General features: G+C 41.6%; 1 protein-coding gene across 1 annotated transcript in view; it reads right to left on the bottom strand.

Moving 5' to 3' along the window:
- Positions 1-15,014, bottom strand: part of LOC124019131 (exosome RNA helicase MTR4) — a 50,050-nt gene that overhangs the window by 10,808 nt on the left and 24,228 nt on the right. Inside the window, exons 15-22 of the mRNA XM_046334508.1 lie at positions 13,499-13,649; positions 12,325-12,497; positions 12,028-12,096; positions 11,677-11,805; positions 9,419-9,529; positions 8,652-8,840; positions 4,477-4,640; positions 272-377 (exon numbers count right to left, since the gene is read on the bottom strand). Of these exons, the coding sequence (XP_046190464.1) occupies positions 272-377; positions 4,477-4,640; positions 8,652-8,840; positions 9,419-9,529; positions 11,677-11,805; positions 12,028-12,096; positions 12,325-12,497; positions 13,499-13,649 (1,092 nt within the window). The remainder of the gene's footprint in view (positions 1-271; positions 378-4,476; positions 4,641-8,651; positions 8,841-9,418; positions 9,530-11,676; positions 11,806-12,027; positions 12,097-12,324; positions 12,498-13,498; positions 13,650-15,014) is intronic.

Raw genomic sequence — 15,014 nt, forward strand, 5'->3', positions numbered from 1 at the left:
ATTTGACACAGGAATTCCTTGTTTTGAGGGGAAGCGTCAAGAGGATGTACTGAGGACTTGATTAATTTAAACACTTAACATTCAAGATATGGGGTGACATTAGACTACTATCAGACTTGAAGTAATAGGTCAAAGTGCTTTTAGTGAAAGGGTGTAAGAAATGTCGTGACGGCATTTGAAGTTGTAGAGTGTGGGGAAAGAAGATGGCTGCTTATCTGGCCAAAAGTATGTTTTAACGGATTGCGCAGGAAAAGGTGTGTGTGCGACTTACGTTCTCCTGGAAGATGAAGACGCTGAGTAGAGCGGTAACCTGTTCTGCAGACAGATCGTTGAACAGGCCGTTGAACACCATCTCAGTCAGTAGAAGCTCATCAGCACTGGATCAAAAACAGGTCTCAGACCAGTCAGTGTTTTTTTAATAGCATGTCGATACAGATAACTGTTCTAAGAACAGCTGAACAGCATCTCAGTCATCAGCAGCCAGGGGTTAAAGCAACAACAAAGAATCCCATGAGAAACTTAAGCAGATCGCAGATGGATTGTCTCGGGCCAAGTTAACGTCAAATTTCATGTAAGAAAGTCATGACCATCATTTAATTTGTATTTGTATTAAACTGCCAAGTCCAGTCCTCCCTAGGAAAATGTTATATACAGTGCCTTGCGAAAGTATTTGGCCCCCTTGAACTTTGCGACCTTTTGCCACATTTCAGGCTTCAAACATAAAGATATAAAACTGTATTTTTTGTGAAGAATCAACAACAAGTGGGACACGACATTTATTGGATATTCCAAACTTTTTTAACAAATCAAAAACTGAAACATTGGGCGTGCAAAATTATTCAGCCCCTTTACTTTCAGTGCAGCAAACTCTCTCCAGAAGTTCAGTGAGGATCTCTGAATGATCCAATGTTGACCTAAATGACTAATGATGATAAATACAATCCACCTGTGTGTAATCAAGTCTCCGTATAAATGCACCTGCACTGTGATAGTCTCAGAGGTCCGTTAAAAGCGCAGAGAGCATCATGAAGAACAAGGAACACACCAGGCAGGTCCGAGATACTGTTGAAGAAGTTTAAAGCCGGATTTGGATAAAAAAATATTTCCCAAGCTTTAAACATCCCAAGGAGCACTGAGCAAGCGATAATATTGAAATGGAAGGAGTATCAGACCACTGCAAATCTACCAAGACTTGGCCATCCCTCTAAACTTTCAGCTCATACAAGGAGAAGACTGATCAGAGATGCAGCCAAGAGGCCCATGATCACTCTGGATGAACTGCAGAGATCTACAGCTGAGGTGGGAGACTCTGTCCATAGGACAACAATCAGTCGTATATTGCACAAATCTGGCCTTTATGGAAGAGTGGCAAGAAGAAGGCCATTTCTTAAAGACATCCATAAAAAGTGTTGTTTAAATTTTGCCACAAGCCACCTGGGTGACACACCAAACATGTGGAAGAAGGTGCTGTGGCCAGATGAAACCAAAATTGAACTTTTTGGCAACAATGCAAAACGTTATGTTTGGCGTAAAAGCAACACAGCTCATCACCCTGAACACACCATCCCCACTGTCAAACATGGTGGTGGCAGCATCATGGTTTGGGCCTGCTTTTCTTCAGCAGGGACAGGGAAGAAGGTTAGAATTGATGGGAAGATGGATGGAGCCAAATACAGGACCATTCTGGAAGAAAACCTGATGGAGTCTGCAAAAGACCTGAGACTGGGACGGAGATTTGTCTTTCAACAAGACAATGATCCAAAACATAAAGCAAAATCTACAATGGAATGGTTCAAAAATAAACATATCCAGGTGTTAGAATGGCCAAGTCAAAGTCCAGACCTGAATCCAATCGAGAATCTGTGGAAAGAACTGAAAACTGCTGTTCACAAATGCTCTCCATCCAACAGTCACTGAGCTCGAGCTGTTTTGCAAGGAGGAATGGGAAAAAATGTCAGTCTCTCGATGTGCAAAACTGATAGAGACATACCCCAAGCGACTTACAGCTGTAATCGCAGCAAAGGGTGGCGCTACAAAGTATTAACTTAATGGGGCTGAATAATTTTGCACGCCCAATATTACAGTTTTATTTGTTAAAAAAAGTTTGAGATATCAAATAAATGTCATTCCACTTCATGATTGTGTCCCACTTGTTGATTCTTCACAAAAAAATACAGTTTTATATCTTTATGTTTGAAGCCTGAAATGTGGCAAAAGGTCGCAAAGTTCAAGGGGGCCGAATACTTTCGCAAGGCACTGTATTTAACTAGGCAAGTCAGTTAAGAACAAATTCTTATTTTTATTGAAGCCCTAGGAACAGTGGGTTAACTGCCTTGTTCAGGGGCAGAACGACATTTGAACCATGTCAGCTCGGGGATTCAAACTTGCAACATTTCAGTTACTAGTCAGACGCTTTTAGGATGCCATTGTCCCCTTGGAGCTCTTGCGTAGTGATGGGCATTCCGAGTCTCTTCTGTGAGCCGAATCATTTGGCTTCATTAACCTAAAGGAGACTTTAATTTGGCTCCCAAACGGCTCTTCGTTCAGTAATGCTTACAAATTTGACCGAAAACCCTTAATTTAAAGCCTAAAACGTTGCTAACCATTATGTCAGATTGTGAAATGTTAGTTCAAATACATTTTTACCTGACCAAATTATTAGATGGCCAGCAAAATGAATGTGGACCAGAACGAGTCTCTCCCTCACTCTCGTTCCAGCACGGAAAAATGACCATCTTCAAATAAAATAAAAATCTATATATTTTAAAAAAATGTATTTTCGTTTTACTATTATTTAGGCCTTTTTTTTAGACCCCTTTATTCCCCCCAATTTCGTGGTATCAAATTGGTAGTCACAGTCTTGTCCAATCGCTGCAACTCCCGTACGGACTCTGGAGAGGCGAAGGTCGAGAGCCGTGCATCCTCAGAAACACGACCCAGCCAAGCCACACTGCTTCTTGACAATGCCCACTTAACCCAGTAGCCAGCCGGGAAAACACCGTACACCTGGAGACCAGGTCAGCGTACATGGCCCGGCCCGCTACAGGAGTCGTTTAAGCGTGATGGGACAAGGATATCCCCTACCGGCCAAAACATCCCCTAACCACTGGGTCAATTGTGTGCCGCCCCATGGGTCTCCCGGTCGCGACAGAGCCTGGACTCTAACCAGGATATCTAGTGGCACAGCTAGCACTTCCATAGACCACTTTGTCACTCAGGAGGCCCCGGATAATGTTTTTATAATTTAATCTCCAGATAATCGATGTCCCAAATTCAAAAAGCAATAGTAACAGTATTGAAATTAGGGAGCCAGGTGAGCGGCTCTTTAAAATACACAATTCGGTTACCGGCGTTCAAAAAATGGCTGATGGTTTGCGAACAACCGGTCACTACTGTTGCACAAGCTGCTCCACCATGCTTGAAACTGTGTTTCTAACATGCAGTTGTAAAACGATGCCACTTGTGCAATTGAAGGACTAAAAAAATGACATGGTAGCAACGGGAAAACTGGGATCCCCTCTTTTTAACAAAGGCCAAAACTGCTTTCAAACACGTTTTCCCAAGATTGCATTAATAATTGTTGTACATCGACTGCTTGTCAGAACACATTCCCTCTCTATGGCTTCGCGCAATTTGAAAGCGCCTGCATAGAACACACACCAACAAGCCGACTAGGTAACTCTACTACGAGGTTGTCTGCTTTTGTTTTAATAACATTACATGGCAAAAATAGTCGTTTGAACGCCAAGGTGGTGTGCAGAATATACTATTTAATTCACTTCATCTGAACATCGGAGTGTCACCAAATTCTACACTTTTGACTACTTTACACAAGTAAATTTGTCCCAATACTTTTGGTCTCCTAAAATGTACATGAAGTGCTGTAATTTCTAAACCACAGAATCCAGACATAATTTAATTAAACAATATTCAAAATAAATATAACTGGGCAAATTAATGTTCTAAGTTATAAGACACTTAAAATGCATCAGTGATTTAGTTTCCTGCAACTTTGACACACGACAAGAATGCCCCAGTGTGTACACTGTGTAACTGTTAGCAATTAGGCTAACTATAACCACCTGGTAGAAATGGAAAGGCTTTCCCAAAAACATCCTCAATTAAATGTTAACTACAAAGTAGCCTATGCACCTGGCAGAATGATATGATTATTTGCATTAGTCAAGTGACCATTTGCTTTGCAAACTCTGCAATCACATCGCTAACAAAACCATGGGCCCCTACCTGGTGCAACACTTGAATTAAAGTGTAACTACACCCACAAAATTCTTATATTTTTCCCAGACCTAAAAAGTAGTCTCTTGATGTGTTTTAAGCATTGTTGTGGAATTGTTTTCTATATAAAAAAAAACTATTGAGAGCAAAAACATGGAGAAAGAGGCAACAAAAATAAAAACCAATTTTATAAAGGCCCTATTTGGGTGAAGTGTTACCGGTGGCTTTTCTTTTCCTTACCTGCTGATCTCACAGGCCACTCGGCCCTTCATTTCAATGACATCCGAGGAAGTCGCAAACCCGAGACGCCTCAGGACGCGCTTCCTGCACTTGAGCTCGTCCATCTGCAGCACGGTTCGAGCCTTCTTCAGCTCCCGCTTGGCCCCTTTGATATCCCCCGCAATCTGACATACAGACACAGGATAACATGACATTTAAAACCCATTGCGCCCTAGTAAGGAACCAGAAAATATGACTGATCTCAGTGCTAGACCGCTTTCAAGGAAACAAATATGTACATTTGTCATTAAGGTTGAACAATCCATTTAAAATGTACCATTTTATGCATATCATAAGGCCATATTGTAATGTTTCGAGAGTCCAGATGAAGATTTGTCGTGCATGACTGAAGCTGCAAACTGTGGCATTCAATCCAATCAGAGCTCAACCATAGCCAAGACTGACAGCCGAGGCAGAGGTAGTGTTGGTTAACTGTCTCGGTCTGTTACAGGCAGCTGTTTTCCTCTCCTCCACACACAGTGCCCAACAGTCCCTGCTTAAAACCATTATCCAATTACAGGCTCACCCATCACCATTATATCATGCTGCAGGGAGAGTCTGACTGACAACACGGGGCAACTAGACAACACCAATATTAGGCAACCTCACTTTTTAAATATTTTTTTTACATGTGTTGTAGAGTATACAGGTTACGAGATGTGGGCGCCGAGTGACATCACTTAGTAAAGTAAAAGTGGGCGTAAGGTACGAATGGTGTTTGACTGGAGCATTGCAACTTTGTTTAACCAACATTTAATTTGTCATTTAGCAGATGTTTTTATTCAAAGAGATTCAGGGTGTTCACACTACGTCCCTTACAGACAATTTTTGTGAAGTGTTAACACTCCAAAAGGAACTCAGAACCCTCAAAAGTGCCCCGAAGTGAACTGAGACCAATCGAGAGGTGGTCCGAGTTCAGTTCGCTTGAATTCCGTGGTACGGTTCCCTTTTTTAAGGACAATGTGAACACAAAGCTCCCTAGGTTCACTTGTCATTATTTCCACACCACACACTGGACTACTGCAACACTGTTTCCACTGCCATAACGCCATTGGTGCCATAAATGAGAAGATGAGCAGGTTCGTGGGAAAAAAGCTTTGGATATTGATTAGCGATTGTCAAGGATGCACAGAAAGAAAGTGTTGGGTTCAGATTATTTGTTTGCAATATGTGATCTATAGGCTAAGAGAGCATCATAAGTTGTTCATTATATTGTTGGGTTTGAATAGTGTGCGAAGACAACATATTTGGCGAGAATTACAACATAGGGTACAAAATCAATTCTAGGGGCAGTAGCTTACATTGGGTTTACAGCATTAATTAATCTGCAGTTATTATTCTGTTATTTATTCAGTTACCATTCATATTAAATGTTAATATTATCTTCTGATGACAATTATGTATAATATTTTAACTAAATGCAATCTATCAGCTTCCAACTGTAAGTGGGCATATCTAGCTGTCCAATAACATATTCTGATGGAATGGCAGAGTGCATTGAGTGAATGTTGGAAAAATATATTGGTTCCTCCTAAACATAGCAATGTGAATGCAAAGAGGACTCGGACCACAATGTAGGTGAAGTAAACTGACAAAAGAGTTGAGTCCTCATTCAAAGGCAGTGTGTCTACAAAGAGAACTTGTCTTTTTTTTAACTCAAGAGTTCACTTTAAAGAGGACTGAGATCAGAACTTCTAGAGGCCTGTGTGTGAAAACAGTCTTACAGTAGTTAATGCACACATTTTCACCCCCCCCCCCCCACACACACAATATACTGGTCCCCCATGGGAGTTGAACCCACAGCCATGGTGTTGCAAGCGCCATATGCTCTACCAACCGAGCCAGACAGGACCCATACACATAAACAACAAGCTACACACGTGAAGGCCACCGGTCGGCTATTAGTCTTTCTCTGGGTCACACGTCATAAAACCTACATTGAAAGGTATGTTTAATTCAATTGAAATGTCATGGTATATCCATGTAGTATGTAACAAAGTTAAATAGATATTTTTTTATCAAATTTAGAAAAAGCCTGTGTTAAAACAAGCATTTCATTTTTTGGAGGGGGGGGGTGTAAAAATGAACTCACAAGTTTCCAATACTAATCGTCCGTTCGGAATAACCATGCACGTCCCTAGTGTAAGGTTACGCCTATGAATTTTATTCAAGCCCAAGTCAACCCAGAAAAACCACCCAGAATGGAACCAGCTTTGTGTTACTAGTGAACGTGCACGTCTGTACGAGTCTTTCCTTCTGTAGCAGGCCGATCAGTAGTGCGGTGGTCCAATCCCAGAGGCCAGGCAGAGGATTGGAGATCTTTTTCGAGCAGGTGTAAATCTCACGTCATGCCTAATCAAACATGGTGTGTCTGTGTGTGTGTAATCTGGTTTACAGGGCGTTATCCCTTCCCATGCGCAGACATGTAATACATCCCACACACAGAGATAACAGAGGTCATGACCTAGGCCAGTTGTTGGAGCAGGGAATGGAAAATATAAATAACCAACCCAGCACAGTACAGCTCGCGACTTAAAAGGAAAGATTCACCCATTTTGAATGCTATATTGCTTGTGTGCATCTCTGAGCGATGTTCGATCGATTCCAGGGTCATTTCATGTGTATCTGAGTAGTTGCCGTTCAAGCAGGCAGAAATTAGTCTGGTATTACGTAGCACTGTGATAAAGTCGCTCTCACTACTACACTGGAAGTTTATGGGAATACGACTTTTGGATGGTGAAAACGTCTATCATAACATGTCAGATTTTAATACTGGCCGATGTCATAACGCGGGGAGGTTGTCTTTGGAATGAGAGCCCAACACACTTCTATTTGTCTAACTCTTCGGTTCAGGGTGCATTTGCATGGAGCCTTTGCATTGCCGCTGTGAACATCAGACTTCACTCTGCGAGGCACATCAATCTGCAGATTGAACATGGTGAGATTGTAGACTCCGAAATTGATAGTGCAGTTTGTTTAGGCAATTTTACAGCCAACTACCTACTTCACATGCTGAACAGTACTTGGATTATTGCATTTTAGCTACCCAGCAAGCCCATAGACAGCATTACATGGGTTTTGTAGTCGCCTTGAGCTGCAACAGATTTCCACATGTTGCTACCAACATTATGACAAAAGGATACATTTGTTCACAACAACAAAAAAATGTCACGTGTTATTTAACACTGGAAATTACAAGGAATGGGTGGTTTTGAATAAATGTTTCCTTTAAAACTGGAACATGTAACTTTTTGGGCTTCCCAACCAAATTCGCATAGAAAGGCGTTATCAATCTGTCACTCTCATTGAAACAAGTCTAAGAAGTTCTATGGTGTGCCATTTCTATGATTCCCATTCTTAAGTTTTGTTTTTTTGTCTTTTACTTTTGGTTTTGTACATCAGCTTCAAACATGTGAAAATACAATATTTCTGGTTATGAAAATTATATTTCACAGCGGTTTAGATGATTCTATACACTATACTTGGTTGTTTTGTCACAAACTGAAATTACAAATATTCTTAATTTATGCAAACAGGAAAGAGCGGAGCAATTTCTCCATAGTGCTTCATCAACACGCATCCCTCACAGGTACTTGGCATCACAAATATTAACTTTAATAAATATCTCCCTTCTTGGCATTTTAGAGCTAGCCAATTAAAAGAGACAGTCGGTTGGTGCTGAATGTTCTGCCAAAATTAGATGAATGAATGAGAGCAATCTCATTTCCATCAGATATTGTACTTCACCACACCCTATGTCTATTTCTGTCAGTAAATGGCCGTTTCCAGCTCAGGCGGACAGGAAGAGACCGAAAACAATTGTTCTGATTTAGGCTAGATCTACTTAAGTGACCTTGGGGTGTGGGCACTTGGAGGATTTAGTACAGAACCTTTGATTTAAGTCGACAGAAAAAAACTAAGTTCAAAATCATTCAAATATTTTTCGTCAAAGTCAATGTTTCTTGAACCACAACCTATCCACAAAACATAATACTCATCATAGCCCCACTGACAAACTATCAATCATTACTTACTGACAGAACATTATATGGTGCCAGCAATACAGTGGGCAGTGTGGCCCTACAGGACATGAACCAACCAACCATCCCAAATACCACCACCCCACCCATCCTCACCAGGGCTTTCCTCTCGCAGAGGGAGTAGACGGCCTCCAGGCTAGGGTCAGAGTGCATGGGGTGGGAGTACATCCTGTGTTCAAATGCCTCCACCTTCTGGATGACCTTCTTCAGACCCGGGTCCTTAATGCCCATGTCATCGATGGGGTCCAGAAGGGGAACGCCGTCCGGGAACCTCTTCTGCACCTCCTGTGTGGTGGAGACAGGACCAGAGAATGATCCATGAGAAAGCCTTTGATCACCGTTGACAAATAGATTTATTCTATCTACAGTACCAGTCAAAAATTTGGACACCTACACCTTTTTCTTTATTTTTTACTATTTTCTACATTGTAGAATAATAGTGAAGACTTCAAAACTATGAAATAACATTAGGACTCATGTAGTAACCAAAATGTTTATGATAAATGTTTCTCATGGTGTTGTCCCCTCCAGGGGACTCAGTTGGTAGAGCATGGCGCTTGTAACGCCAGGGTAGTGGGTTCGATCCCCGGGACCACCCATACGTAGAATGTATGCACACATGACTGTAAGTCGCTTTGGATAAAAGCGTCTGCTAAATGGCATATATAGGAATGAAACTGGCGAGGGCCCAAAAAAAGTGACAATTTTTTTTGCACAGATGTTTTTTTATATTGGTGTAAACTGCAAGGAAATGTGCCTATTTTCAGAGTTGGGTTGTCACAATACCAACATTTTACTGATGATGTGATACCAGGCCAAGTATCACGATACCGAGAAGTAGTTTGATACCACAGGGTTCTCACCTGTATGGATTTGAGCATGCTCTGTCTGTTGTCATAAGGCCGCAGGTCTTTGGGGCTGTAGAGACGAACTGAACTGATGGAGGTCAGGAGGTGGAGCATCACAGGAACCACCTGATCAGAAGCAATACAAAATCATAAGTATATTAGTTGATGCATACATTTGCTACACAAACACATATGCATCTATTTACTTAGCATCATCCAATGTAGTTGTCATCATAGCCATCATCATTGACTGAGGCAGGAGATCCTGAACACTAACTAAATGGGGTTTAAAATGCATATAAAGAACTAAGACGCAAAACTGTCTGCTGCTATGTCTACAGGATCTGTATATTGGCACAAACTGCAGAACACCTGATTCAACTAGTCAACCTCTCCATTTAAATCAAATTTGATCCCCTAGTCTGTACTTTTTAATGCCAGAAAAGCCACTGGATATTGGTCTGCAGATCCCTGCAGTCCACACACAGCCAGATCGATGGCACAGGATACAGAGGAGCTGGAAGAGCTTGGGGAGAGAGGGACTTTGCCGTACTTTGACAGTGAAGGGGAAGATATGAGAGTGGGGAGAAAAAGAGAGGCTTTGCTTTGACAGAGGGATTCATCGTAACGCGTTTAACAGGAGTGAGCCCAGAAAGCAGTGCCAGACAGCATTTCAGCTAGAGTTTAAGGGCTCCTCTGAGATATGGAAGAATAATACGAGACAAGAGACAGGCAGGCAGCTAAAGTCATCCAGATCTAGACGGGGCTCACAGAGGAGTTTAGGACAGGAGGCCTGCACTAAATAACAAGACAGACTCTAAAAGGACTAGTGCAAAATGGTGGAAACGTGCACAGACAGCAAAAGACACAGCAGTTTTAAAACATGGTACTTGGCAAACTTGGATTCAAATACTATTTGAAGTCTTTCAAATACTTTGAGCATTCGATTTAGCCTGCCTGGAGTGCCAGGTGGGTGAGTGTTGTAGTTGAGAGTTCACTATTGGTTCCATTGCAACAGGCAAGCTCAATCATGCACAGATACAGTATTTGAAATGATTCAAACAGTATTTGAACCCAGGTCTGGAGGTATTTGGGTATAAGACAGCCGATATAGTGAGAAGGGTAGACAGAGAGAGCCAGGGGGATATGGGATATATGAGAGCGGGATGAAATCAGATTTTTAAAACGTGTCTGTGCCCATATGAACATAAACTAAGACAGAGTGTGTGTGTGACTGGATATGAACCTAAACTGAGAGAAGTCTCAAAGTTGAAATGGTGTTTATATTATGTAGAGGGTTACAAAACCAAAGGAAAATAAATAAATGTTTTATACGAGGGCCATCGATCCCGACCCCACCATTCATGGTGTTTCAATGTGAACATGAACATACTGTATAAGACAACAAATGAACATAGCATACAAGCTCATTTATCCTGAAAACAGAGATAAAATATGTGTTCCATGTCCATTATGTGGTTGTTGCTTTAAGTTAAAGGGAAGCTCTGGGACACAGCACAGCAGCAGTTTCACCATTAATGACTTGGCCATGTTTGATTTCCTTCAGGCTCAAGGACAGTTACAGTGTAGTAACCCCTCCCGTAAATGACTTGTGTGTGTGTGTGTGTGTGTGTGTGTGTGTGTGTGTGTGTGTGTGTGTGTGTGTGTGTGTGTGTGTGTGTGTGTGTGTGTGTGTGTGTGTGTGTGGTCCACATTCTAGAAAGAACCACTTCAAAATGTTGGATTCCATCCTGCGGCAGACCACCAAACCAGGAGTGCATAGTATCCACTGGTATTATTGTATTATTGCATTGGCTATGTCTGAATTAGCAACCCATCAGGTCCTTTGACTCTGTGTGAGGCCATATAGGGTCAAAAGTAGTGCACTAGGGCACTGGTTCCTCCCCTTCAATCATTAGGGAACCTCCCACACCTTTCTCCCCCTGCGATTCTATACATTTCACCATGGGGTGGATTCTTCCTGCAATTCTACACATTTTGGCATGCCTAATGTGCTGTCGGAGTGACTCAAAACATTACAATACATATGTGCAACAAAAAAAAACTAGCTAAAAACTTTTGACAAGTTATAAATAGCTCTGCAATTCCTAATTAAGGTCTACAATCCTCAATTTCAAAATTGCACCTTGTGCATTCTACTATCACAACTTAAGAGGAAGTTGAAAGCCTGAGTTCCCTAAAAATAAAAAATAAATAAAGGAACCACCCCCATTTCTGACGGAGCCACGTCGTCCCCCATCATATGTACCCACCTGCATTTCCCCCTTCTCCCCAGCGGCAGCGGGTTTGGCAGCCTCTGTGGCGGTGTTCTTCACACTCTCCTTACTGCAGTGGACCAGCACCTCTACCACGTATAGAGGGTCTGCGTCACCCGTTATGGCCTGGAGGGAAACAATCACATACCCTCAACATGGGTGCAACACTAAGCATTATGGGGTAACCTGAAGGACAACAAATGCATAAAAACAGAGCCCCAAAACACATGCTATAAAAACACACGCTATAACACAAGGTGCATCTACATTGTATTTAGTTTTAATAGCGAAAAAAAAGGTTGTGTTTTCACAGATCCTTTCTGATAACATTCAACATATCAAAATTACCTTGACATTTGACTTCTTCGAGAAATTAACAACCACACCCCACCCAAAGTCAGCATCTTCGTTTTTGACCTGGAAAATAGTTCAACATTATAGGCACGTCTGTATGTACAACAAACGCTCATATTGTTTCTTATCTCAGAAAAACTACATTGAAAAAAATCCAACATCTTTTTATCTGCGTAAGCCCTTTTGAACAGCACATGAAGACCAAAGAACGGTGGTGTACATTTTGTCTTTGGGCTGTGCTACATAGTAAGTATTTGAGTTGGTGGTATGAGTGGTATTTGGGTCTCTAACCTTGACTAGTCTGCCAGGCTGGAGGAAGGGAAGACAGTATTTTGGTTTGTGGATGAAGTCCTCTATCTCCTTGCTCAGTTTGGCCAGCTGTTGGCGGATCTTATAGTAGGTCACCACACTCTCCTCGTTGGGGATCTCTATGGCGTTGTACATCTCTTCCAGCTTCGCCATCTCTGTGGACATCAGAGGAAAGGCAGTCGTACACACAGAAATAGAATTACTAGAATGGGAACGCACACCAATAGAGTGGGGATTCCCGTTCTGGTAATTCCGGTCACATGGTATGGAGCGAGCAGCTAAAAAAATTGCAGCTCAAACCGATGAATGATATACACAGACATTCTAATAAATGTATGCCATCGCTTAAATTAATGTGTGTCGCAAGTTTGATGGATCGCGGCGATTCTGCCCAAAGTTTTATTTGAAAATAGAGCTCACGGGGTCATTTGTTTGTTGTTTGTCAAGGATAGGGGATTTGGAACGAGAAGCTGTTATTTTTGATACTATACAGACATCAACACGTCTTACCTGCGTGTGACTAGGAGTCACTTTTTGGCACTCCTTTTACCTGCCTCTGTCAATTCCAAGGTGCACTGCTAAATCAGATTCTTTACATACAAATTGACAATTCATACTATTCTCACCCATCAGACTGTCAATTTAATCTCGTTTTTAGGCCAACTATTGTTATAAATGTGTGTGAAATTAGTTTGGGTATAGTTTAGGCGTAGTTTCAAGCTGACTGCCAGAGAATGACTCGCTGTGAATAAACAGGCAGGGGGAGAAATGACATGTTCTCTTAAACTGCTTGTAACACATTCTTTTTGTGATATTAAGATTCAAACAATGTTGGTGTTTTAAAACAGACGCGACTTAAAATGGTAAGAGTAATACATTTTTTTTTAAAGCACATTTGGCTCGAATCAACATGACTCTCCTAAAGTTAAGAGGATCAAGAATACACCAGCAAGTAGGCAACATCAAAACATGTCTTGATAAAGCTTTGCATGTACTATATTTGGCCAAACCATAATCAGCAGAACAGTCTACCGAATCAATCTGATCTATTCTCTTGAATAAAGCACGACTAGCAGGGGGGGGGGGTTCCCAACCAATGGAGAGGTTGAGAACCAAATCCAGGACTGGAGTAGGTAGGCCTGTATTCTGTACTCACTCTCTACGACCCCGGGCACAGCCCTGTAGTGCTGAAACTGGTAGAAAGACTTCTCCAGCATGTACTCCGGGTTGATCTCCTCCACCCGCAGCAAGTTGAGAACCATGTTGTAGGTGAGGTGGAAGGCACTGTTCAGAGGGTCTGCCGAGCCCTGGGGTGGGAGAAAGGAGAAGATGAGGGAGAGGTTAGGTTTACAGATGGAACGTATTCACCAGGGTGAGCACGATGTTGTAGCTTAGGCGGAGCAGTGGAGAGGAAGATGGTCATTCAGCTGATTATTCAAAAGAGACACACTCGCGTCATATGGAAAGCCGTGAACGCATGGGACAAAAAGACCCAAGTCATGTTTTTCTATGAGGAACATTGGAATTTCAGATTACTTCATCAATTGAGTGAATTGAAATGGAGTGTTTGGATAACCCTGTCCATAAGGACAGCCGAGCAACTCAGGGAACAGTTTAAACAACAGTCCTTGAATCAGTCAAACATTGTCACCACGTCCTACTCTGACAAGCCCTCCAGTTAGGGACTGAAACATGAAGTTTGGATCCCCCAATCAAATCAACACAAGCTGATGGTGAGTGACTAAATGTACCAAATTGTGAATTCACATTACAACAGAAAAGTTACCCATTCTCCAAGGAAATGTTTGAGGCCACTTGTCCATGAAGCCAAGGGCAGTTGGAGTTTCTCAGAATCTTTCTTTCGCAATCAAAACTGATCCTTCAGTTGTGGTTTCCAGAAAGCGATTACAACAGTACAGTAAGAAGATAAATGATATCTACTCCAGAGCAGCCAGATGTCTCATTAAAATACATTCCTGCCATTAATCTGTCATGTGTTAAGCCAGTGTATTCCACAAACACATGAAGTAGCCAGCCAAATAGATAAAGTAGCACGCCAGGACCCCCCGGGCAGTAAGCCCCCCCCCAGCGGGCTTAAGAATTGTTTGCTAAAAATATTTTTGGTGGCCTCTGGTACCTTCTAATGCCTTGACACCATCAGAAATACACAGCAAAATGACTGAATACTTTGAGTTGCCCTCAGACTGGACACATTTTTGTGGTATTGTTTACAATTTCAAATAGTGAAAATGTATGAATTCACTGTATTGTTAGCTTTTTGGGATTCGTCTAGGCCTGTATGATAAGGACTATTTTCTAAGTAAGAGAACATGAAACTTGTTTTTTTTTTTTACATTTAACCAGTCGTCTCTTGAAATTAAACTATTTTACTGCAAGGTATGAATTTCCACAATGTTTGTTCTTCAAATTATGCATTTTATTAAAACAGAATAGCCTTAACTAACTTTAAAAATAAATTTAAAAAAATTAAAAATACACAATTGTGCGATGGGCACTTTCTCTAATGGGAAAATGGGTCTCTAAAATAAACAGAGCAGATGTTCAATTAAGTTCTGGGTCCATACATGTTAAGAGATAAAACAAAGTCAGTTAAATTAGTGAAAGAATTTCAAATAGTGTGCAACTTTGAGAATGGCAGTAAGTCAGTTGTA

The sequence above is a fragment of the Oncorhynchus gorbuscha genome, unplaced genomic scaffold (assembly GCF_021184085.1).
Source record: "Oncorhynchus gorbuscha isolate QuinsamMale2020 ecotype Even-year unplaced genomic scaffold, OgorEven_v1.0 Un_scaffold_70:::fragment_2:::debris, whole genome shotgun sequence".
Lineage (NCBI taxonomy): Eukaryota > Metazoa > Chordata > Actinopteri > Salmoniformes > Salmonidae > Oncorhynchus > Oncorhynchus gorbuscha.